Source organism: Lagenorhynchus albirostris, chromosome 16, assembly GCF_949774975.1.
Source record: "Lagenorhynchus albirostris chromosome 16, mLagAlb1.1, whole genome shotgun sequence".
Classification (NCBI taxonomy): Eukaryota; Metazoa; Chordata; class Mammalia; order Artiodactyla; family Delphinidae; genus Lagenorhynchus; species Lagenorhynchus albirostris.
Genome location: NC_083110.1, coordinates 74,492,150 through 74,518,838, shown reverse-complemented (window position 1 = coordinate 74,518,838; position 26,689 = coordinate 74,492,150). Strand labels below are relative to the sequence as shown.

Sequence of the window (26,689 nt, the reverse complement as noted above, 5' to 3'; positions counted from 1 at the left end):
AGATTGCTGATTCCTCCCTTGGAGAATGTTTTATTATATAGGGGTTGTGAGATAAAACTTTAAAAAGCAAAATATTTTAGGACCAATTTGTTGTGCTTTGTTTTTATACAGGTTTTGAAAAATGTTTATTTAAACTCGTTCACATAGTTGGGTACCTACTGTGGCCTAGATTGAACTTTTCTGTAGTCTGTGAATGAATGATACAATGTGAGAAACGTTAACTATATATAGACATTCAGGTTTGCTTTATGTGCTCTTTTTGAAAAATTTTGTAATAATTTTTCCTTTTTTTGTGTGTTCTCTTTTGCTGCTCATTTATTGGATGAAACTGATTTTATTCAAATGTGACTCTGCAGTTCACAAGATTCCTTTGCAGCTCACCTTTGGAGGTAAGATTACTCAATGACCTTGAAATGAGAATTGCCATTGGTATCTTTTGTGAGGCATTTGATAATTTAAGACTGATCATTTCGTCATGATGTATTCTTCAATACCAGCAATGAGATGAATGCAGACTTTCCTTTATAAGAATTCCTGTAAGTTACAGAGCTATCCCGGTAAGTTACAGAGCTCTGTGCGGGCAGTGACCTTCACAGCAGGTCATTGCCGCCATTTTAAAAGGTAGAATGAAGGCAGTCCATTTTAAAGAGCCTTGTTGTATCTCCTTACTCCCTTGCCACTCTCACATTGGCCTTATCCTCTGTAAACTGCCCTGGTGTTAAAGGAGACCTGGAGAAGTCTGGGCAGAGGCTGTCATCAAGCAGGTTTCAGTTAGTTCCAGAGAACCTTCTAAAATCCATGAATTGATTAGGGAAGAGCAGAGGCCTTCCCTTGTACTGAGCTTCATCGTGACACAGCCATGATTCTAGGTGCCAGATTCGCTTTCTCATCTGATTCTCATAATGGTTCTGCAATTTAGAACTGAAAATCCAGCGATAAATTGTGAGATAAAGAAAACTCCTAGATAATCAGAGAACCAGTTATCAGTGTGAGCTGTGGTTGATAAGGAGTTGATTACTTGGAGAAGATGGACGAGGCTTTGGGAAAGGAGTCGGAAAGGGGAAGCAGCTGGGTGTGTGGAGGGACATTGGACTTGGTACCAAACCTGGGGTTAAGGTCAGGTCCTCACTTACTAGCCATGTGGCACTGGGCAGTCGCAGCTTCCCTGAGCCTCAGCTTTCTCATATGTAAAATGCAGATAATTTCTACCTCTCGAATGGAGCAGTGGGCAGGGGAGCGGTTTCTAAAGCGCTCTTCACATGTTACTAATATTTTGTATTCTTCTCTCAGGCTATAAGACTCTGTCCCTGCCTTTCATTTGTCCTTCCTTTTGCCTCTATTTGTTTACTTCACTCTGTGAAGTAAACTCACTTCTCTTCCCCACTCCCAACCTCTTCAAATCATATCCCGCTTCAGGGTGAGCGTAGATGCTGTGTCCTCTGTGATGCCCTCTCTGACCGCTCCACATAGAGGCAGTTGTTCCCTTTTCTGCTTCCATAATATTGCATTCTGTGCTTATTGAAGCTACTATTGTTGTGTGGTGTGGCCCAGCCTCCTGGTGGCCTCCTTGAGACCTCGTGGTGGCCAGTTTGAATGATTTCCAGGGGAAATTGAGCAGACCACAGCGGGTAGTACCATCCAGGCTTGGTTACATTTTCTAAATGTCCAGGTCCAAAGGGGAAACAAAGCCTGGAAAGATCCTGGGTTTTGAAATGAGAGATCCTTGGGTGACCCATGAGTAAGTAATTTCATCTTTCAGTTAATCTAAAAAGTGGAGGTAATAATAATACTTAACTTACAGGGTTATTAAAACGAAATGAGATAATGTGTGGTAGACACTGAGTACAATGCAGAATTTTAAATAGTTTGGTGTAAAAACAATAAAAATTAAAACTGTACTATAAGAAACTTGAAGACAGTGTAAACTATATAGTCTACTCTTTAATCGATAAAGCACTTTCTAAGTATAGAATGGGAAGTATCACAAAGGAAAGGATGGAAAAATTAGATCTGATTTTGTAAAAAAATCCATGATTTGGTTCATGAAGACATACGGAGTTAAGAGGCAATTTGGGAAAGTGTAATAAAAAGATTATTATACTTAATATAATCTCTTAGAAACCGTTTTTAAATGTAGTGTTTTCTTTTGCATAATATTTGGTTGGATTTTATCACATAGTTGATCAGCTGACATACAAATGGTAATATGTTTTTTAAAGTTTAATCTTATAAGTAATCAAAGGAATGCAATTTACAATAACAGTTATATACAGTTTTTTAACTATCAAGATATCTTTTTTATTTTTAAGTGAATGCTTGGGATGATGTGATGAGATGGGATGTTTTTAAACTTCATCCTTTATAGAAATCAGTTTGGTCATATACATTAAAGATCTTATAGAAATGCATACCTTGTGGTTGAGTAATTCTTATCTAGGAATCACTGCCAGAGAAATAAAGATTGGGACAAAACTTGCTTAAATATGTTTGTTACAGCATTATTTATAATGGCAAAAATTTATAAATAATTTAAATGTTCAACCGTAGGAAAAGGTCATATAAATCGTGGTGCAGCCGGCCATGTGATAGAACACCCAGTAGCCATTAAAATAGTGATCATGCATGTATGTTCATGCGTATATATTGATGAAAAATAGCAGTATAAAATACTTCTGCTTGTACTAAGAGACAGAAGCAGGATGCAAAATTATACATGCAGATCTCAGTTTAAAAACAATTTAAGTAAAAAAACAACAACAACAATTTAAGTATACAGAAATTAGTTAGGAAGGAGATACACCAAATGTTAGCGTTAACTACAAAATGCTAAATTATTTTACCTCTTGTTCTTCCACGAAGGAGTCACATGGGGAGAATGAGGTACCTTGGTAGGTTTTTTTTTTTTTTTTTTTGCGGTACACGGGCCTCTCTCACTGTTGTGGAGCACGGGCTCCGGACGCGCAGGCTCAGCGGCCATGGCTCATGGGCCCAGCCGCTCCGCGGCATGCGGGATCCTCCCGGACCGGGGCACGAACCCGTGTCCCCCGCATTGGCAGGCGGACTCTCAACCACTGCGCCACCAGGGAAGCCCTCCTTGGTAGGTTTTTGATGATGGCTCTTATAGTCAGTGTTTGACTGAGATGTACATCAGGGAAATCTCTAATTGATGTGGAAACAGGGTCTAGTCTTGGGGAAAAAAAGGGATTGGCAGGAGCTTAGATGAAGAGATAATGTTGATAATGCTTAATTAAGGCTGGACTCTCATTTAAGCAAGAGCTCAGAGGAATAACCAGGAATAGGGGTTTTGAGCAGAAGGCAGTAAGGCTGGATTAGTTTACCTGCAGAGGGAGTAAATAAGGAAGCTGGAGCTTGATATCTCCTTCACTGGGGCAAAGCAGCAGTTTGGATGTTACTAAACAATGGCAAGGATGCTTTTAAATAGCCCTCACTAACAGACTTTTCTCAAATGTAAGCTCAATGAGAAAGGACCGTGTTTTTCTTGTTTCCTTGTGTTTCCATGTATTGTTAAGTACTATATAGGAGGCACTGAGTAAATATTTGTTGAACGAATAAATAAGTAAACTAGGCACAGCTAAGGCTGAGAGTAGCAAGCTTTTCCCCATAATCTGGCAGGACTAGCTAAGAGCACACAAGGTCTAATATTTATGTCTCAATATGGTTATGTCTCTCTTCCTAGCTAGATTGTAGCTACTTAAAATCAGGATCTTTGTCTTTTTCATTTTTGGATCCTCTCAGGTATAAATAGGGCTTGGAATGGTACCAACCATATACCTAGAGTTGTACCAAACAAATATTTTAAAAATTACGTCTTATTATTCATGTTAAATATTGGGAATCGTTGTGTAGAAGCTTAAATCTTTGGCGAAAAGTAGAAGGGAAAGTATCATCATCAAAGTTTAGTGATAGTTTCTGTTATTTTCTGTCTGATCTGCTTTTTCCATTTAATGATCTGGAGTTATATTTTTACCTTGGCTAAATTAATCTTTTTTCTTACTGGGCTTATGGACATGGAGGAGGCAAAAGAATCAAAATTAAAGATGACCAATGTGCTTTTCTTTTCTTGAAGTGTTTGGGAAATACTTTGAGGACATTCTGTTGATATTTTTCTAGCTTGGAATTTCACAGGGGCCACCTGATGGCACAGTTAGTGGCTGCTGCCCCTGAATTTCCAGCAGCACTGAGCTCAGGGTTCTGTTGCTGTGCTGCCTTGCAGAACTTGAGAGCCAAACGAAGCCAGGGCAGGAGAATGCTGAGACTCTCTAAATGTTTAATTTTGCCATTAAGCTTATGCTTCAGCTGGAGAAGGAAAATTGCAAATATGGGTAATACCCAAATATTGATAGCTTACCTAATTCTGAATAAAAGAAAAATAGTTCGGGTGGAGACAGTAAAATACATGAGGTTTGCAGCTGAAAATGGAGGAGACTTTAAATTTCATTCTGCCTACAAAAACTAAACTACTATGAATGAACCATGTCGCTTTGTTATAAGTCCTAAACAGTTAACTGCCACATGAATCTAACAGAATTGTCAGGTTATAGTAATTACATCAGTAATTTGATCTGCTGTCATTTGAATGGAGCCATGTGTGGAGAGTCAGTTCCTCCCCTCTGTGGGGCTGACCCTTTTACATTTCTGTAAGCTGAAGACTAACAGAGCTCATTAAGCTTTATGGGAAAAGAGCTTTTGTCACCTCGTCAAGTCCGGCAGCACATTTCCATTCTATTCCTGATTTCGCGTGGCTCTGTAGCTGCCGGTGTGCATTCCCCTGCTAGGTTTACATGGGATCTCTCCCTCACAGACATTTTTATTGACATTTCTAAGCCTGAATTACATTTCGTGTGGCACCACCTACAGATGTCTTCAATTAAATGTAGGTAAATAAAAGGGATTATGTATCAGAGGCTAAAAGATTCTTCAAATTCTCTTCTAAGCCATACTTTGCCAGCCAATCCAGTAGCATGCAGTCTCAGCATCATTTTGGAGGTAGAGAACTACAGAAGAGGCATTTGTAAGAAAAGTTAAACCATGTGGGAATGTGGGTCACTTAGGATTCTCTTTAAGGATGTCCTATTCCTTCATTTCAGATCAATTAAAATCTTCTTTGTTAGCAGTTAGCATAATAATTTTTCGAGCAGTTAGCAGCTGTAGTGTATTGGGCACTATCCTAAACTCTTTGCTTACATTATTTTAATTTTTGTAGAATGTCTATATGGTAGTTATTTACAATTTCCTTATGAAGAAAATTGAACCTAGAGAGGTAAGTTTAGTTGAGTTCAGTATCACAGCTACTAGTGAATGGCAACAACATGCTTAAAATGTCTTATATTACATGAAGATTACATGATGATATTATTTGAAGGAAGACAGTGATAAATTTGAGATGTGTCAACCTTGGCACTGTTGACATTTGGGGTTGGATACGTCTTTTTCGTGGCACCGTCTTGTGTATTGTGTGATGCTTAGGACATCTCTGGCCTCTACCCACGAGATGCCAGTAGCACCCTTCCCCGAGTTGAAACAAAATGTCTCCAGACTTTGCCAAATATCCCTAGGGGGTAAAATGGCTCCCTGTTAAAAACTACTGCCCTAGAGCAGCCTTAACAAAAAAAGAACAGAGAGTTAATAATCCAGTAGCGATGATAGTAGCAATGATAACATGTTTTCAGTCTCACAAAAGGTGGGAAAAAGGACAGGTGAACAAAGGACAAGGGAGACAAATGGAAAACAAAGCAAAATGGTCCACTTAAACACAACCATATTAATTATTATATTAAATATTAATGATCTAAACCAAAAATCTGCTCTATGGAAATGTTTTATATCTGTGCAGTGGAAAACATGTTTGTAGTCAATGGTCATACATAGTCACTGAGCTCTTTAGGAACTGAATTTAAAATTTTTAAAATTTTAGTTAACTTATGTAGCCACATGTGGCCAGTGGCTATCCTATTGGACAGTACAGGTCTAAACACTCCAATTGAAAGTCAGAAATTGTCAGACTAGGTAAAAGAGAAAAAGCAAAATCCATCTTAAATATGAAAGCATGAGTAGGTTAAAAGCAAAAGACCAGAGTAAACTATACCATGTAAATACTAATCATAATAAAAATGGAGTGGCTGTATTCATACCTAACAAAACAGACTTCAGGGCAAAAGCTCTTACCAGAAGGAAAGGTGGACATTTCATAATGATAAAATAGTCAGTTCATCAAGTGAGGACAGTAATCCCAAATGTGGTACACTTAATAACAGAACCTCAAGATACATGAAGCAAAAACTAATGGAACTGAAAAGAGAAACAATCAAACCCACAGCTATAGCTGGAGACTTTAGAACAGCTTTCTCAGTAATCGATAGAACAACTAGGCAGAAAATTGCAAGCAATTTAGAGATTTGGACAAAACTATCATACAGTTCCACTTAGTTGACATCTATTGAATGCTGTACCCAACGACAAAATACGTATTTTTTCAAGTCCATGGGGAATATTCTCCAAGACAGATCATATGCTGTACCATGATACAAATCTTAATAAATTTAAAAGGATTGAAATAATCTCTGATCAAAGTGGAATTAAATTAGAATCAGTAACAAAAAACTGTTATAGTTTAGCAATAATAGGACAAACAGCCTAATTTAAAAATAGATAAAAGACCTGATTATATATTTCACCGTGAAGACATACAAATGGCTAATAAGCACGTGAAAAGATGCTCACCATCCATTAGGGAAATGCAAGTTAATACCACAATGAGATACCAACATAAACTCGCTAGAATGGCTATAATCAAAAGATAATACCAAGTGTTGGCGAGAAGCGGAGAAATGGAACCCTCGTACATTGCTGATGGGAAGTAAAATGGTATACCCCCAGTCTGGCAGTTTCTCAAAATATTAAACTTAGGGTTACTGTATGACCCAGCAATTTCACCCTTAGGAATATACACCTAAGTGAAATGAAAATGTTCAAAGGCTTGTATGTGAATGCTCATGGCAGCATTATTCCTAATGGCCCAAAGCTGGAAGCAATTCAGGTGTCTGTCAGCTGGTAAATGGATTAGCAAAGTGTGGTATTTTCATACAATGTAATACCATTCAGCAATAAGAAGGAACGAACTACAATACGTGCAACACATGGATGAACCTTAAAAACATTATTGGAGGTGAAAGAAGCCAGGCACAACAGAGTGCATGTTGTGTCTTTCCAGCTGTATGAATTATCCCGAAAGGGGGACTTTATAGAGTCAGAAAGCAGAGCAGTGCTTGCCTGGGATAAGAGGTACGAGCGGAGGACCGACTGCAAGTGGACTTTTGAGAATTTTGGGGGGGGGGGGGTGGTAGAAATGTTCTCAAATTGGGTTATGTGGTTTCACAATTCTGTGAATTTGCTAAAAATCACAGAATCCTGTGCTTAAAATGGGTGAATTTTATCATATGTTAAGTACACCTCAATAAAGCTGTTTAAAAAAAAAAGCTTTTATCATTTCTTCATCCTTTAATTTCTCAAAATGTTGTGGAAAAGGTCTGACTCAGCTTGGCATCTTCCCTAGTTGTGGTCTAGGTGTTTACACAGTTTTAGCATTTGCCAAGATAGTGTTGTGTGTTGAAATAGATGTTTTAATTTAAATATTAACTAGTTAATACCCAATATTAAATAAAGTTAGCCATTAATATTTATCGGTAGCTTGCAAAACCAACTTTCCAAGTTTTTTTTTGGTGGGGGGGAGTCGGGAACTACTTTGCTCTTACTTGGAACTCTGTGGTAGACTGGGATCATATGTGTATATTTGGTTGTGTGTATGTGTATGTATGTGCACTGATTGCAAACTGCAGGTAGCACGGGTGGGGATCTGGCCAGTGGTAACATTCATTCATTTTGCTGTCAAGGAAAATAAAGGACTGTGAGAACCTAACATCTCTTCAGTCTGTCAGCATATGAAAAATATCATTGTTTGGAATGGCTCTGGCAGATATCAAGATATCTCCAGTAACCAGAATTTGGAAGAGGGAATGGCTCTTACCTCAACTGGGTCCTGTAGAAATGAAGGGAGCTTGCAGAGGTAGCAGTGGGAGGGGTGAGGTAGGTGGAACGTTGAGTTGCTAACCTTGAGAAGGGAGTTCAAACAGTTTTACCAAATAAAGAGCACACTGAGCTGGCCTGAATTGGAGAGCTGTGGAGATAAGGCTAGGAAGAGGGTGAGCTGGTGAGCTGTGGGAAGCTGTTACCTGCTGTCTGGTATAATGCTTGGGAGGACCCGCAGTGCTGAAAGAGCTGGGGCCAGGGCAGACAGAGGTAACTCAAGAGGGGCCGGATCTTCTCAGAGAGTGGTTGTCCGTCCGCTGTTTGTTACTGACTAATCAGAAATGGAAAACTGGGCAGTGGCTTGATCCACTGGGCAAAAGTGGGAACATGAGTGAAGATCACTGCTTTTCTAGTTACGTGGGTTGAGAAACAGTCGTGCAGTTTTCAGGCTGAGCCCTGTGCTGTAGAATCAGAAGTTGAATAGGCAAGGTGGTGTTGGCTGAGGCACCAGTTAGAATTCCGGAGCCAAATCCCCCAAGTCATTGGGACTGTCGTTTGATTGCTCTCCCTTTCAGCTGAGTCTGAGGCCTCTTGGGCAGTTCTGGCTGGGGTGAGCCTGCTGACAAAGAACCGGTTGAACTGAAGACATTATTCCTTCCCTCCGTTCATTTCAGTAATGCTTGGACAGCTTTCACGTGATCGTCAGAATAGTATTCCCTGGACTTACGGTGGCATTCAGCAAACGCTGGTTGAGTTCATAAATGAACTTATTCTCAATTAGTTTCTGGATATCACATGATAGTTGAGCCAGTGTAAGCTGAAACCTTATATTTTGTAGTGAAATTATATCAGCTGGAAGTCTTTTCCTGGAAACTGATCTCACGTGATAAAAAGTCAAAATTCAGAGAATAAAAGAAAGCACACTAGAATAGAAAACCAAACATTAAATAGAAAAATGCCATAAATTTCCATGTTGAAGATTTTTCTGCATGGGACTTGGATTAGTTTAGGCATTTAAGTCCATTCAAGATACCTTTTTGCCAGGTCAGCCTTCCTTTAGCGAGTAGTGGTAGTCATCCTTACTCTGAGGATCTTTCAGCTGTGTTCACAGTTAAGGTCATCTGCCTTGACAATTTTCATTACCCACTAGATGTGCATGAATGCTTCGGAAAATGTTTGAATGGTAAATCCTGGCATGGATTAGTTTCCATGGGGATGTCAGTCTTGTTTGATGTTGGTAGTCATTGAGTTCTAAATAAAAATATCAGTTTGGGTTGTCACCGTGGGATGTTTTTCTCTTCTATCAGAAAGATTGGAAAAGCAGGATGCTCAAATTGAACCGACAGTAAGTAAGGGCTCACATTAGGTTAGTCACTCTTGTTTCTAAGGTGTTGTTGTAGTGCCCAATAAATATTGGCTGATAGGTAGAAGTGAGAAGTTTGGGATTCTGCTGCTTTTCCTTTTGAGCGTTTAGATAGCGCCTCATAGAAGTCTTTTTGTTGGATGATTAGGATTGAAAATATAAAGGAAAATATAAATAAAATATAAGGAAATGTCAAAGTAAACAACGGATGAACATCTTAATTTTTATCTATTTGTTCTGTAGTAAAAATGCAGAAATAAATTCCTTTTTTATTTCTGTCACATTTATTAAAAACATTTACTGTAAATCTTTTCTCAGCTACCTATGCTTAAAGTTCAAATTTTTGTCATTACAGTGTTCTTAGTTTTAAGTTGTAAATGTTAGGGTAAACTTTTTTGCTTTCTTTGAAGCATTTTAGTTCCTAAGAATTCTGTCATTGAGACACACATTTCTTGATTCGTACTTTGGTTTAGTAAATTGCTGAAGTATCTGCATTCATTAGGTTGAACAGGGCACGTTAATATATTTTGGCTGTGTTTTAGCATGGTGTGCCACAGAAGCAATGTCCGCTGAGAAAAACACTGAACTGAAAGTTGGGAATTCCATATCCTTCTTAGCATTCTCCTAAACTGGCTGTGTGACCTTGGGCAAGTCCCTTAATCACCTTGACCCTCACTTTTTCACTTGTAAAGTGAGTAAGAGTATCTCAGATGAAGACGTCCCTTAAAACTGAGTGAACTTAGCCAACATTCTAACGTGTTTTATAGCTTCTTTTCTGACTCGGGTATTTTAAACCAGGCAAATAAAATAAGCTTCCCCTAACCTACAGCTTGCCGTAGTTCTGAAGCAAGTTGACATTTTACTTAGAATGGTTCTACTCACTTCTTTCTATAAAAACAAGTCTTATCCTGTTAACTTGCATACCCAAATATTATTTCTCTTATTTTTGTCCTTAATATGGTCTCACTCGTACATGTTAATTATATTTTTAATAAAGTGATAACTTGTTTCGTAGAGAAAACTTGAGGTAGGAAATTGAGAAGTACCTGTTATAGATAAGCATTATAGCAGACTGAGAAAGTGCGTAAATACAAACATCACAACTTTCTTACAGATCCCTTTTACACCTTCTCAAAGTGGCTCCTCTCTAATGACTGGATAATCTTCACCAACTCAGGGATTCTGATGAAATTGAGGCCTTTAGATGTTTAACTAGCGTAAAGTACTGTACTGCAACCTGAGAGAATTGTGTGAATAGGAAGAGTGAATGAATTCTTCCTAATCTGCAGGCTGTAAATGTTATGTCATTTATATTACTTAGTAAAATTAACTTTTATATATTTCCTTTGTGAGCAGAGGAAATGTTGCTTAAAGTAGAATAACAAAATATAATTATTTTACATGTACTTTTTTTTTTCTTTTTTAAGGATCATTTAAACTTAATTGCCTTTGGATTGAAATATAGGTGATGATAGGAAATAATCACATTAGAATAAGCCTGTATAGGCTAAAATTTTTGGTGCAGTCTTATTACAGAGTTAGCATTATCTAATTTATAAATATATGTAACTAAGGTAATTGTGTGTTTTGAAGGTTATGATCAGTAAATTTGGCTCCTGTAATATAAAATGGGCTGTAAAACATTGATATCTAGTGTAATATCAAATCAGAGTACTTGCAGTTTGTGTTAACTGTCAGAATCAGTGAAGAAAAAAATAACCTCAAAATGCAAAATATTCCTTGCCGATGGAGATTACAATGAATATTGGCAGCTAAACATTAGGTAACGTTCCTAACTAGTTCAAGGCTATAGTTGTCTTTTTCAGGAGGTGGGATTTTGCCAGGGGAACAAGACTCATTTAATAGCAGATCTTTTGTTCTAATGGAATGTTCCTAAGTGGGAACTACGTGTCCAACCACCATATATTTTCTCAGAATTGGCCCTTAATTTCACATACTTTGGGTATTAACTGGAAACAAGGTTGGAGTCTTTGTGCAAAGCTATGTGATATATTAACCATGATATTGCTATTTGCATTTTCCAAATTAAATTTATTATTATTTTTAATTTCTTATAGACTATATTGTTTCACATTTTTAAATTTAGTTTTTGGGTCTTTTGTTTTTTTTGTTTTTTAAAGAAATCATGTAAATTTTGATGCCATACTGGTATAGCACACCTTTGAGTTTCTTTTTTTTTTTAAATTTTTATTGGAGTATAGTTGATTTAAAATGTGTTAATTTCTACTGTGCAGCGAAGCGAATCAGTTATACATGTACATATATCCACTCTCTTATTTGATTTTTATTTTTTTAATTAATTAGTTTATTATTTATTTATGGCTGTGTTGGGTCTTCGTTGCTGCACGCGAGCTTTCTCTAGTTGTGGTGAGCGGGGGCTACTCTTCGTTGCAGTGCACATGCTTCTCATTGCTGTGGCTTCTCTTGATGTGGAGCACGGGCTCTAGGTGCACGGGCTTCAGTAGTTGTGGCACACGAGCTCAGTAGTTGTGGCGCACGGGCTTTGTTGCTCCGCGGCATGTGGGATCTTCCCGGCCCAGGGCTCGAACCTGTGTCCCCTGCATTGGCAGGCAGATTCTTAGCCTCTGCGCCACCAGGGAAGTCCCCACTCTTTTTTAGATTCTTTACCCATATAGGTCATTACAGAGTATTGAGTAGAGTTCCCTGTGCTATACAGTAGGTCCTTACTACTATTTGATATATATCAACAGTATGATGTATATGTCAATCCCAGTCTCCCAGTTTATCCCCCCCTTCCCCCAGTAACCATAAGTTTTTCTACATCCATGACTTTATTTCTATTTTGTAAGTAAGTTCATTTGTACCATTTTTTTAGATTCCGCATATAAGCGCTATCATATGGTATTTGTTTTTCTCTGTCTGACTTATTCACTCAGTATGACAATTTCTTGTCCATCCATGTTGCTGAAAATGAAATTATTTCATTCTTTTTTTATGGCTGAGTAATATTCCATTGTATATATATGTACCACATCCTTTTTATCCATTTCTCTGTCGATGGACATTTAGGTTGCTTCCACGTCCTGGCTATTGTAAATAGTGCTGCAGTGAACATTGGATTGCTTGTATCTTTTCAAATTATGGTTTTCTTTGGGTATATGCCCAGGAGTGGGATTGCTGGGTCTTATGGTTAATTCTATTTTTAGTTTTTAAGGAACCTCCATACCGTTCTCCATAGTGGCTGTACCAATTTACATTCCCACCAACAGTGTAGGAGGGTTCCCTTTTCTCCACACCCTCTCCAGCATTTATTGTTTATAGATTTTTTGATGATGGCCATTCTGACTGGTGTGAGGTGATACCTCATTGTAGTTTTGATTTACATTTCTGTAATAATTAGCAACGTTGAACATCTTTTCATGTGCTTTTTGGCCATCTGAATGTCTTCGTGAGTTTCTGTTCTTAAAATGAATCTGAAGTTTATTTGTAGTGTTTCATGAAACTTAACAAAAGGCAAAATAGTTGCAGGAATAAGTTATTTTCAAGCAATGCACTTTTAATCAGGTGCTTAAAATGATTACCTTTGGGATTCTCCATAAACTCTTGTTTAAAAAAAATTCAGAACATCAGTTGGCAAATCGTGGATTTTTATGTGAACAGGTGTGTGATTTTGGAGAGTTACTTTTGGATGCTTTAGCAGGGAGGAGAATACAGGTCCTGCTCTCTTACAGCCCCTGAAGACTTTCACTCTTCCAGTCTTTGAACCCATGAGTAAGTCCCTCCAATGCTGTCCCTGGAGCCTGGAGTATGACTCCCCCTTTGCCTGTTCCTTTGAGTCTTAACAGTTGTCTGTTTTAAACATAACTGAAGCACATGGAGGCAGGTGGGTCAGGAGACAGGTGTACCTTATCAGAGTAAATACACACCCATTTTGGAAACCATTTAGCTGGAAGTCTGAATTGGTCCATTAATATCGATGTCATTTCTGCAGAGTACCTTTGGTATTGTACTGCACAGCTCATTAATCACAGAAGCCATGCCATCCTTCCCCAACATTTAAGATGTGTTTTCTTTTGTATAGCTAGCGGTGAGCTTTATTGTTAAATTTTTCCTGTTGTCAGCTAAATTCTTGAAATAGAGGAACTGCTGAAAAATAACTTCGCTTATTCTTTCAGTTATCTAAAACTGTGACAAACTGTGGGCATGAGAAAGATAAACTATTAAATGTTGCTAATCACATTACTGACTTGTGAGGAAATTGATAGCTTCTGTTAGTTTATATAACTTTGCTATTAAATGAGCTACTGATATAATTTCATAGACACAATCTTTTAGGATGTGTCATTCAGACCCCTTAAAACAAAAACAAAAATGGACTCAAATTTGCTCATACTCTACAAAGTGTTTGTACGTTGTCATTTGTTTCTCACAGCTACCTTTGAGTGTGCTTAGTAGTATGATTCCTGTTTTAAAAATTCAGAAATTGATACTTTTAAAAGTCAAGTTATCGTCTTGCTAAGATAAAATAGCCAGAAAATGTACAGTGAGTGGAGTTAGGGCTCAAATCCAGATATCTGGTTCCGAATCCTGGCCTCAAGTCCCTATAACCTGCTCCCTTTCTGTTTGCAGTTTACAGTGTATAGACTCCTCTCCCTACCTTTAAAAAGTACATTTATGTGAATGTTCTCAGAAGTGTGGTCCTGCAGCCTCTGGTGGTCCCTGATGCCTTTTCAGAGGCTTCTCAAGGTCTAAATTATTTTATAATTAGCCTTTTCCTCTCTCGTTCTATTATGAGTGTTTGGGGATTTTTTCCAAAGGCTACAAATTAAATGCAGAAGCATGTATGAGAATACAGCTGTCCTCTGTAAGCCACACATTAAAGATATTTGCAGAAACGTACACAGTGCCATTCTTTTAACTAGATTTTTTTTTTTTTTTGGTTTTGGAAAATAACAGTAATTTTTAAACAAAATATGTTAATTTTACGTGTATTGGGTTTGTTGTTATTTTTAAGTGAATTAACAAGTACATATTTTTGAAAGGTTCAGTTTTAATATTTAATACAGTAAATATCTACAGATACAGCTCAATAAGTAAAAGTCCTTTGGAGTCCTCAGTGAGTTTTGTAAGTGTAAAGGGATTTTGAGACCAAGAAGTATGAGAGTCACTGATTTTCGTGATGCCTGTATCATTGAGGCAGCACCGCTGTTACTTTCCCTTTCCCAAATAGTGTGTGTATTTTCCTGCATGATCTGTGATTATCTCACCTTCTGTGTTTATAAACGACATTTGAAGAGTATTAACCATTAAAAGGCCTTAACTAAGTAAGGGGTTAAAGAAATGTAGCAATCCCAAGAGTTGAAGTAGGATTCTCAAAACAATCAATAGAGACTAGTCAGTGACTTAGGAGGCCTCTCTAATACTGGGGGACTGAGCCCCTTGGTGAGTTAATTGAAGGGACAGACTGATATGGCTCTTTCGAACCTAGTGGAGGTGAAGGTGACAAATCTGTTTGTTGATGGTTTAAATTTACAATAAAGACAATTTCTAGTTGCTACTCATGAACACATTTGTAATCAGCAGGTATCCAGATAATAGCATGTTGAAGCACATGGCATATGGTGACGTTCAGTGAGTCTGGGTTTTAAGGAGATTGTTGAATGACTGGAGATCCAGGCCAAGCGTTCTGCTGATTTCTGATTTCACAGATCTAACTGTTGTTCTTTCTGTTTTTATCTCCTTTACTCTGTCCCTCAAACTCTTGTGTTTTTTCCTTGTTTTAAAGTATTACATAATTTGAATTAAGGGATTATGTTTGAGGGAAAGAAATTGTATTATGGCAGTTTTATGCCAGATGGAAGGATAGAAGTGATTCAGCAAATATGTGTGTGCATAGACAGACATCAAGCATGTTAGTTAGATCAGCTTAGTGTATGGTGTTAGACACTAACTTTTTGTCAGACTTTCCCAGCCAGAAGTGAGTGATCTGGGGGCACTGGCTATTCCAGCTGCAAAGAGGGCTAAGGGAATCAGTATTTCAGGTTCACTTCCAGTCCATTTTCCACAGCTGCCGAGTACTTGTTGAAAAGCTTGAAAGTATTGATTAACTTACCAAATTGAGACTAGCAGATCATTGTTAACCAGTAGTGCTGATGTTTCAGATATAGTTTTAGGAAAATAGCTTCTTATCTCCCTTTACTTGGAGCATCTTCCGTTTTTGAAATCTTTTTTTAAAAATTAGGTCAGTGAGGACCCCACAAGGGAGAAGAGGAAATCATTCATATTTTAATTGTCAGAAACCATGATGGAAAGAAAAGGAGTACAGCAAAGCAGGTTTTAAGAAAAAAATTTTAACCATGCATTGAAACACTTTGTTTTTCATGCTGCTTTATTTACTGACTTGGATAGATGAGGGATATTTGAAAAGTGAGTTTATTTAGAAGTGTTTAAAAGTAGCTGATTTTCTTATTTAGCATTGACTTAGGGGCTAGGAGGCCAGTTTGTGTGTCATTTAATAACTCCATGGTTTTATGATCATTTTGTTGCTTAATTGACTCCTGGATTTCTGGTTTCCTCAGGTGATGGGATGGGGGTCAGAGTAGATGCTTATATGGCTTATTCTCTCCTAAGTGATTATAAAACAGCGCATATCTATATGAAGTGCTTGCAGATGGGGAAGACGCCCAACTTTCACGTGAGTTGGAGAGATGGGAATAATGCCTGTGGTAGGACAAGTTGGTCATGACTGGACTCATAGGAGAACGAACCAGTGAAGTAAATGGAAGCAGGATTAAATGGGAGGTCCAGGGAATGAGAGAAGTGATGAAAATTGGCAACTGAGAAGATTATTGCAGTTTGAAAAAAAATATTTCAAGCTGGTACAACAAGTAGGACTGATTTATCTTTAGGGTTAGCAGTATATTGGTTATTTATTGAGAATATGCTTATTGAGTCCGTACTTACTATGTCCTTAATAAATACATTTTAAATGAATGAACAAATACACTCATTTGATTTAATGAGTCCTAGAATGACACACTAAACTGAAATCATGGAAGAATTTAGATTAATTCAGGTGTTGTAGATTCAGCAGGTTAATATCCTTTCTATTTTCCTTTTGGGTAATGCTTCTGTTTGGTTATCTGTTCTGCTCTTCAAACTGTATGTGTTTCTAGAGAAACAGTAATGATTTTTTAAAGAGCAGTGCTATATGTGACAGTGAATGCTAAACCCAGGGTTTGACATAGTTTATTATTATATTAGTAGTTAGTGGAAGCTCTTAAAAGGTTAAAGATGTATTTACTACCCAAGCACCATTTTAACTACAGCAGTGGAAGTTTTAGAAATCACTGATGCTGCTAGCGCCTTAGTAAATTTTCTCTTGTTTGTTATTGTTTACCTGGATCACCCACGCAGGTACTTTTCCCCCCGCTTTCCCACACCGTATTTTTGGGAAAGAAGTCACTGTGCAGCTCACACTTAAGTAGTGGGGAATTATGCTTCCCTGCCTTTAGGCAGAGTATCTGCATAAACTTTTTGGAATTCTGCATGGGAGATTTGTCTCTTCTGCCTCATTTATTCGTTTATCCAATTATTTATATCAGTATGGACTCATGGACATTTATTTTGTATTTTGGGTTATAGTCCAATACTACTTTCTTTTGTTGCTCAAATTGTTCCAGATTTTGCCATTGGGAGCTCTTTTGGTTGACTCCTGTGCCCCTTTGATATACCTCCAGCAGTGTGGGTTTGCTTTCTGTTTTTGGTTTTTTGTGCACTTCCTTATTTTCTGGCACTATGAGGTGCTCTAGGCTTATGTTGTGTATTTGCTGCCCCAGCCCTGGAATCAGCCCTTTCTCCAAGCAGCCCTGGTTCTTTTTATTGCAGAATGATGTTAGAAACCAAGATTTGTGTGTTAGGTATGTTTGTTGCTACTGGGTTGTTGTTTTTTTAGGTCTTCTCATCTGACAAAGCAAAGAGATAAATGTGCATATACTAACGCTTGTATGAATATATCTATGGTATATGCATACCTATAAATATTTCTCTATGTAACCATCTGTGTCTATATTAAGCTAAACATGAGTTCGTACTCATGTCTCCAGCTCTAATCCATTGCCCCATGGACCATTCTAGCCTCTTCCCCTTGCTTATCTGTAAATTTCCATTCCAGTAGTGAGTCTCTTGGTTCCTACCATCCGCTGTCCGTTTACTTAGTTGTTCAGTTCCAGTATACATGTATATCAGTATCAGAATTGTTAACCTTTGGTTCTTGTGGTAAACAACTTTATCAGGTAGAATACAATGCTTATGTGAAGATTTCCTTTTGCCTTCATTCTTACAGACCCCCAGAGTTTCTTAGGTCAGCACATTTCCCCTCCCCAGCCTCTTTCAGTAAGATGTTTTCGTGTGTATACAGGTAGATTCTCTTGTCACCATCTGCATTCCTTCTTGGGATCCCTTACCCTCCTAATTTTCTTTCACTTTGCATATATTAAAGCTCACTCTTTGTGTTGTAAAATTCTATGAGTTTTGACAAGTGCATAATGTCATGTATGCACTACTACAGTATTATACAGAACAGTTTCATCCTATAAGTCCCTTGTGCTTCATCTATTCATCCTCCCCCCAAACCCTGAAATTCTTGGCAACCACTGATCTTTTTACTGTCTCAGTAGCTTTGCCTTTTATAGAATGTAACTGGAGTCATACAGTCTCTGTAGCACTTTCACACTGATTTCATTCACTTAGCAATATGTATTTAAGGTTTCTCCATTTTGTGTGTGAGTTTGGCTTGGTAGCTTATGCCTCTACCAAAGTGTCTGTACCATTTTACATTTCCATCATCAGTGAATGAGAATTCCTCTTGTTCTGCATCCTCATCAACATTTGATATACAGGTTATTGGATTTCAGCCATTCTAATAGTTGTATAGTACTCTCATTGGTTTTTATTTTTTTTATAAATTTATTTATTTATGTATTTATTTTTGGCTGTGTTGGGTCTTCGTTGCCGCACGCGGGCTTACTCTAGTTGTGGCGAGCGGGGGCTACTCTTTGTTGTGGTGCGTGGGCTTCTCATTGCGGTGGCTTCTCTTGTTGCGGAGCACAGGCTCTAGACGTGCAGGCTTCAGTAGTTGTGACACACGAGCTCAGTAGTTGTGGCGCACGGGCTTAGTTGCTCCGCGGCATGTGGGAATCTTCCCGGACCAGGGCTCGAACCTGTGTCCCCTTCATTGGCAGGTGGATTCTTAACCACTGTGCCACCAGGGAAGCCCTCTCATTGTTTTTTAAATTTCAGTTTCCTGACAGCAAATGATGTTGGGCATCTTTATTTATTTATTCTTTTGAGCATCTTATATGCTTATTTGCCATCTTCTTTGGTAAAGCATTTCCTTAGATATTTTGGTTTTTAATTGAGTTGTTTGTCTTCTCATTGTTAAAATTTAAGAGTGTATGTTTTTGAATACCAGTTCCTTATGAGATATGTTTTGCAAGATTTTCTCCAGTCAGTGGCTTGACTTTTTATTCTCATAACAGTGCATTTCACAGAATCGAGGTTTTTAATTTTAATGATGTCCAGCTTGTCAGTTGTTTCTTTCATGGATTGTCCTTTTCGGTGTTGTATCTTAAAATTCATTGCCAAACCCCAGGTCACCTAGATCTTTGCCTGTTTATCACCTAGAAGTTTTATAGTTTTGCATTTTACATAGTCTATGATCCATTTTTAGTTAATTTTTTTGAAAGAGGTAAGGTCTGTGACTAGATATTGCCGTTTTTGTATTTGGATGTCCAGTTGTTACAGCACCATTTGTTCTATAGACTGTCCTTTCTCTCTTGGATTATCTTTGCTTCTTTGTCAAAGGCCAGTTGACTGTATTTATGTGGGTTTATTTCTGGGTTCTATTTTCTGTTCTGCTGTTTAATTTGTTCGTTCACCAATATCACACTACCTCGATTATTGTAGCTTTATAGTAAGTCTGGATATCAAGTGGTGTCAGTCCTTCAACTTTGTTCTTCTTCAGTATTGTGTTGGTATTCTGGCTCTTTTTCCTTTCCATGTAAACATTAGAATTAACTTGTCAATATTCACAAAATAAGTGGCTGGGATTTTGATTGAGATTGAATTAAATCTGGAGACCTACTTGGGAAGAGTGGACATCTCAATCGAAATGAACATATAATATTTTCCATTTGTTTACATTTTGATTCCATTTGTCATAGTTTTGTAGGTTTTTTTGGCGTATGGATTCTGTATGTATTCATATTTTCTTAGATTTATACTTAGGTGTATAATTTTTTTGGTGGTTTTGTAAATAGTATTGTGTTTTTAATTTCAAATTCCAGTCATTGCTAGTATATAGGGAAGCAATTGACTTGTATATCAACCTTGTACCCTCTAACCTTCTTGTAATTGCTTATTAGTTTCAATTTTTGTTGTTGATTCTTTGGAATTCTCTGCGTAGTATGTCATGTCATTTGTGAACAAAGACAGTTTTATTTTTTTCCTTCCCAATCTGTATGTATTACTTCCTTTTCAGTAACTAGGATTTCCAGTATGATATTGAATAGGAGTGATGAGAGGATATCATTGCCTTGTTCCCAATTTTAGGGGGCGATTATCCAGTTTCTTACCATTAAGTCTGATGTCAGTTGTAGATTTTTTTGTATATGTTCTTTATGAAGTTGATGAAGTTTCCCTCTATTCCTAGTTTGCTGAGAGCTTTTAGTCATGAATGGGTGTTGGATTTTGTCAAATGTGTTTTCTCTATCAATTGATATGATCATATGATTTTTCTTTTAGCCTCTTTTCATGGTTAGATTACATTAATTGCTTTTCTTTTTTTAATCATTTCTCTAATGTTGAACTAGCCTTGCATACCTGGAGTTAATCCTGCTTTGTCCTGGTGTATAATTCTTTTCATACATTGTTGGATTTGATTTCATAGTATCTTGGTGAGGATTTTTGCATCTATGTTCATGAGAGATTGTTCTGTAGATTTCCTGTCTTCTAATGTCTTTTTCTGGTTTTAGTATTAGCAAACCTGCTTTTTCATTTTCCTTTATTTCCTTCTAGCTTTTTTTCCCATACACACTCTCTGTGACTTTAAGTGTGTGAACATGATACACAAGTTTTGTTGTATTTGTTCACTTTTAAATTGTTCATCTCTAACATTCATTCAGTCTCTAGCAAAGCATTTTTTATGGTGCTTCGTAATTTTCATTATAAGGTTTTCTTTTAATAACAGTTTCATTTAAATTCATGTTGAACTTTAAAATGAGAAATATCATTCAACTAACTATTTACAGAAAATGGTTACACTCTGAAATCTCTAGATACCTGTAGCAAAAATTTGTGGGATTTTCTTCTGTGGGATTATAGGTATATTAAAATAATGATAAGGAAATAACTTTTACTTTCCTTTGGCTAATAGAGAGAAATGTCATAGCACTCACTTACACAGGAGCTCTTACCTAGAAAAAATTGTGAGCTCATATGCCTTACGAGTGCAGGGGTGACCACAGATCAGGCCTGGCTGGCAGCGTAGGGATAGTTCTCCTGTTCGCACTCAACCCTTGCCTTTATGTTCCCCGTCTTTCTATCATTTACCATTTCTTTCCCAACTTTGGTGTGGAACAGAAGAACAGAGTTTAACAGTGCTTACTTACCCTGTAGATTTTATATTTCCTACGGCAAATTTTAAAACAAGTTGAAAACAATCTTAAGTTGGTTTTTCTCTATTCTTTTGTTCCTTCAGCGTTTCTACACCTAAAAAGTTTTGCAGGGTATGACTCTTCTGAGAGCCGGAAGATGATGGCAACAAAGAGGAAACTTTAGGACTTACTAACCTGAGTAGAATACAAGTAAAAGAGGTTAATTATTAAGATTTTTAATATAAAGAGAAAAATGACAAACTGTTCATGTTTGTGTGTCTACCTTTTCTCAGGCAGAGAATCCCCCTTATGGACCAGATTGTGGTTATGGTTCCTTTCACCAGCAGTATTGGCTTGATGGAAAGATCATTGCTGTGGGGGTGATTGACGTCCTTCCATACTGTGTCTCGTCTGTATATTTGTACTACGATCCTGATTATTCGTTTCTGTCTTTGGGTGTCTACTCTGCACTCCGGTAAGATTGCTTTTGACAATTGTAATGGTCATATACAATTTCAAATAATTCTTCATTTGATTATATTTTATTATAAACAGTAGAAATCCCATTGGATAGTACATAATAATTTGTTGCTCTAGTAGTCTCTTATATATTGATATTTAGAAATACCACTTTTAGAACTGAGGCCACAGTGTCTGATGGTAATTCCCTGGCTTTTTAAGGTATCCATCTGGTCTGATGTATGAGAAGTCACTGTGATACTTTTGTTGTTTAGTTTATGCATTTATTTAAGCTCCCCTGTCAGAGCCACATAATGTTTTTTTAAAATGTTACATTATTTATATATTTTCTCTTGTCATTACTATTGTGTATATATTTTTATAATTAATTAAAGGTTACGTGAATCTGGTATAAACGAATTAAAGCAATGGCAGTCTGTTGGAAGAAATATACAGTTATATAAAGTATATAGAACAGGACCAGAGAGTCCCTGACTGTCCACTTGACTCTATGACCTCATTGAAAGATGATTTCCTTTTTATGTCCATGGCTGCAAATATATGCAACACAGCACAGATATTTTTAGGTGCATTATCCTAATAATGAAAATAGTGGGGTCCTGTTTCATGAAAATATTTGTTTTTATTTTTATTGCTGCTTGTCTGCATATACATGTGGTAGAGGAGGAAGGAGCGTTGAGAATTATTTTTATGTTGTTTGGGAGCTTGAGTCTCTTTTTTCTCCCTCTTTATCACTTTTTTCTCTTTGCTTTTCCCATTCTTTGTCTCTGATGGTCACGTTTTTCACATCTTGATAAAATATACTTTGAGATTATTTACTGTGTGTGTGTTTTTCTCTGAATTATAAAAGTAGGAGAGTTGATTTTTTTTAAATCACTAGTTGATTAAAAAAAAATATGGTCCATAATTGATATTTTGGTGTTTTTCAGTGGCACACAATATTGATATTTTCAACATGACCTATCTTAATGCCAAGTTACATAGCAAATTAAAAAATATACAATGTTTACGACTGATCCTTATAATAATCTTTTATTTTTCTTATGTATTTAATTACATTTTGTATAAACTAATTAAAAAACATCCATGATTCTTTGTAGTATCTTTTAACTCTTTGTGAAATTAGAACTGATAATTTAAAGCATTCACATTTTGTAACTTTAGAAGTGTGTATTTCAGAAAAGATACTTGTTCTTTGTATCAGAATCAGTCAGTACTTTGAAATTATTACCATTTTCTTCTTTTATTTATGTATCTCTCACTTTACAATGTGTAGGCATGGATTTGTCTAGATTTCTCAGATAAATGTTAAGAATGATATTTATTCTTAGATAATAAATCCCAGCCTCTGTATGAAATATTTCATTTTTCAATAAACAAAGAGATATAGAAATCCCACTGCATTTGAGATAGCAAATAATTCCCAACAAAATTTGTTCCCAGCAATCTATTTGTTGCTTGGTATATCTCTTGAAAGTTCTGGAGCTGGAGGGCTTTGAGGAGGTAGTAGAGGAGCCTGAGAGCACGAAAGTTGGGGTCAGTGGAGAGTGAGGAGATTGGCACCGCATCTGTTTCCGTGCTCTTGAGAATCTCAATTGCTGAGTTTATAGAAGAGGAAAGGCAGCCAGGAGACTGACATTATGAAGCAAAATTGGGGAGAGTAGGTTACAAGTTGCCAGTTCCATTCCTGATTTTAATGTATTTCAGTGAAGCCTGTTAAATTTTTCCTCCATTTCTTCAGTTTCTTAAGCAATTGTAGAATCAATAAAGAGTTTTTATATTTTAATCTGTAATCCAGATTACAGATTACTAGATTTTTATGTAATCTAGTCTACAGATTTTAAAAATGTTTGAATTGGGGAGCATGAGCATGGAATTTATTTCCTTTCTTTTTTTTTGTTTTTTTAGCAAGATGAATTTTAGAAATGTAATTAATTTGCTTAACAGATGTTTATTTGAGCACAGTCTGTGTGTCCTGGAACTATTTGTAGATGTGCATAGGACAGGGTTTCCAGCCTTGTCAAAGCAGACAGTAAGTTAGAAAACTGACAACACAATTTTAGAGACTCTGTTGTGCTGTGACAAAAATGAAATTATGGTAGTAGGCATGAGGCCCTTTTTATATAGGGTGGTTAGGAAAGACCTCTCTGAAAAGCCAGGAGAGAAGAATAGGAGCCAGCTATGTAAGAATCTGAGGATAGACGTCCAGGTCAAAGGTAGCAAGTCCAAGTGCCCTGAGGTCGTTGGAATGAAGAGAAGGAAGGCCTTATGGGCTAGGAAATGGGGTAGGACCTAGGCAGTGCTGTGCAAGGATGGCAGCAAGGCAGGTGGTGGTGATGAGGGGACAGATGGAGAAGGGCTTATAGGTAATGGTCAGGAGATTGGATTTTATCTAAGTGTGATACCAACCCAGTGTGAGGGTGAAGGGTTTGGAGAGGTTACCTCACCTGATTAATATCGTAAAAGACTACTTGGACTGCTCTGTGAGGTTATGGAGGGGCCAGAGTGGAAACTGGAGATCTATTTGGGAGGCTGTTAGAGTCGTCTAAGGGAGGCCTAATGGTGGCTTGGACCAAAATACCTGAGGTGGAGGTGGTGAGAAATGGTCAGATTCACGGTATATTTTGGAGATAGAGCCAACTGGACTTGCTGATGGGTTGGACACAGGGGTGAGAGGGAGAGAACAATTAAGTATGGATCATAGGCTTGGGGCTTGGAGTGGTGCTGGTGGTGGAGTGGTGCTGCAGTTAGCTGAGATGAGCAGGGCCGAGTAGGAGGGCCAGTGGGTATTGCCGTCCTCATCAGAGCTGGGTGGTCCTGCATTGCTTGCTGTATCATTGTGTTCTTCCTCAGTTTGAACCTTAAGAGTGGGTTAGTTCTGAGAATAATAGAATCTATTCTGTTTTAGCCTAATAATGTTCAATCTGTTTGGATTTAGAAATACTTTTGTTGTAAAGATGAATTTTTAGGGTAACGACCCTTCAATGCTTTAAATTTGAACTTGCAAAATGCACACTGTTCCCTTAAAAAATAAATCTCTCCTTGGATTTCAAGCATCCATTGCTACTAAAAACAAAGAAAAAGAAAAGGAAATTAAAATCTTCAAGAAACAAACATAAAAACAAAACAATTTTTCTCATACTTTAGAAATGTACCGAAGCTTTGCTTAAAGCTCTCGAACACAAGCGGTCATTCAGTTGGACAAGTAGGATGAAATTCTGTGCCCAGATTTATCCGGATGCAAATTAAAACCACGTCGAGCATAGGCATTGCTGACAGCTTCTTTTTTCAGTTAATCCTTGCCTGTGCCAACAAATAGAGAAAAGGCAGTGAGATAGCATGGTTTTCCCCCCTCTTTAGTTTTAGAGAAAATAAATATTAAGGTAGCATCTGGACATAGTAATATGTCATATATAGTTGAAAGTGTTTGCATGTAAATGGTCATAGTAGTATTCTTCCTGAAATTTGTTGGTTTTTGAGCTTTCTAAAATTTGTTGTCCTGTTTTTAACCTGATAAATCCAGTCTTTGAGAACTCCAGGTGATATTGAATAATAAGGAATTGTATTAAATAGACCTTTGTACTTTTATGCTCTTTGAATTTGAGATACACTGCTATGCCCAATAAAGAGTAAAACCAGAACTTTGGTGCATTTGCTAAAATAATATACTTTCCTTTGGTGTCTCTTTAGTAAAAGTCATCTGAAAGTGTTTTTAAAATTGTTTTTCTTTCAACACTTGGATTTTTATTTTGATAGCTTAATGTCAGATTTTATCAAATATGTGTTACCAAATTGTACAGTACTTTGAATTTTGGAACTAAATTTAACTGTACCTTGATCTTTATTCTTCTTTTGGCAGAGAAATTGCTTTTACTAGGCAGCTTCATGAGAAAACACCTCAACTCAGCTATTACTATATGGGTTTCTACATTCATTCATGTCCCAAGATGAAATATAAGGTAAAGTTGATTTTCACACATGTTTGCTATAGAGTCAAGTTATGAAAATTAGTGCTTTTGTAGTTTCTAATCACATTAGTTTAACATGCTTGTACATTTTTATGTAAATCATGAATTATTTTTAAATGTGTCTTAAACTTTTCATAGAATCTAGCTTCTTCATTGCCTAAAACAATGCCTGACAAAATAGGCACTTAATATTTGTTTAATATAGGTTAATCTGTAGGAATTCACTGAATATATCCCAGCTATTCTAGAACTTCAGTAGGGCCCTGCTTACTTGGGATAGTACAGTAGTACCCATTAAGAAATCTACCTTCTTGAGGTGCATCGTCACCCTCTCCCCCCTCCATTCCTTCTCCCCCCATTCAGTTGTAGCTTTGTTTCCTTTGGACACAGTCACACTCCAGAAAAACTGGAGCTCGGTGTAAGTAGTAAGATATTTTCCATAGCACAGTATTTGCAAATGTTTGTAAGGTTTTCATTATGGGAAAATGAATCTTTAATATGATTTTTGTCTCAGAGCACAGAATTTGGAGTTTTGAAAGGGTTTGAATGGGTTAATTAAGGAAATCTGTTTGCTGCCGCAGAAATGAAGCTTTCTGTAATGAGAACTACAGTCTCCACTGTTCTTACTTTATAATTCATTGTATTATTTTCAGATTTAAGTATATTTCAGAATTTCCCTTTTAACAAAAGGTCTTACCATTTATGACTCTCTTTATTTTTATTTTATTGTATTTTTTATTACTGAAGTATAATTGACCTGCAACACTGTGTTGGTTTTGGGTGTACAATATGGTGATTCGACATTTCTGTACATTACAAAATGATCACAGCAAGAAGTCTAGTAATTATGTGTCACCATATAAAGCTATTACAATATTATTATTATTTTAATTTCCAGGCCTAACTTTATTATATTTTTTAAAATTTTAATTTATTTTAATTTATTTTTAATTTATTTTTAAATTTTTTTTTCTTTTGCGCTACGCGGGCCTCTCACTGCTGTGGCCTCTCCCGTTGCGGAGCACAGGCTCCGGACGCACAGGCTCAGCGGCCATGGCTCACGGGCCCAGCTGCTCCGCGGCACATGGGATCTTCCCAGACCAGGGCATGAACCCGTGTCCCCTGCATTGGCAGGTGGACTCTCAACCACTGCGCCACCAGGGAAGCCCTAATTCTTTTTTATGGCTGAGTAATAT

The 26,689-nt window shown here is 37.1% G+C and overlaps 1 protein-coding gene across 13 annotated transcripts in view; it reads left to right on the top strand.

Moving 5' to 3' along the window:
- The window catches only part of ATE1 (arginyltransferase 1), a 155,551-nt gene that overhangs the window by 48,347 nt on the left and 80,515 nt on the right, over nt 1–26,689 (top strand). For 11 of the 13 annotated variants that reach the window (XR_009536173.1, XM_060126737.1, XM_060126743.1 and 8 more), the window contains 3 exons: nt 357–389; nt 21,339–21,520; nt 25,385–25,484. Coding sequence is in view for 12 of the 13 variants with exons in the window: in XM_060126737.1 (XP_059982720.1) it covers nt 357–389; nt 21,339–21,520; nt 25,385–25,484 (315 nt within the window). In the remaining variant the exon portion in view is untranslated. The remainder of the gene's footprint in view (nt 1–356; nt 390–21,338; nt 21,521–25,384; nt 25,485–26,689) is intronic. The other 2 variants (XM_060126744.1, XM_060126738.1) reach the window with 1 other exon arrangement.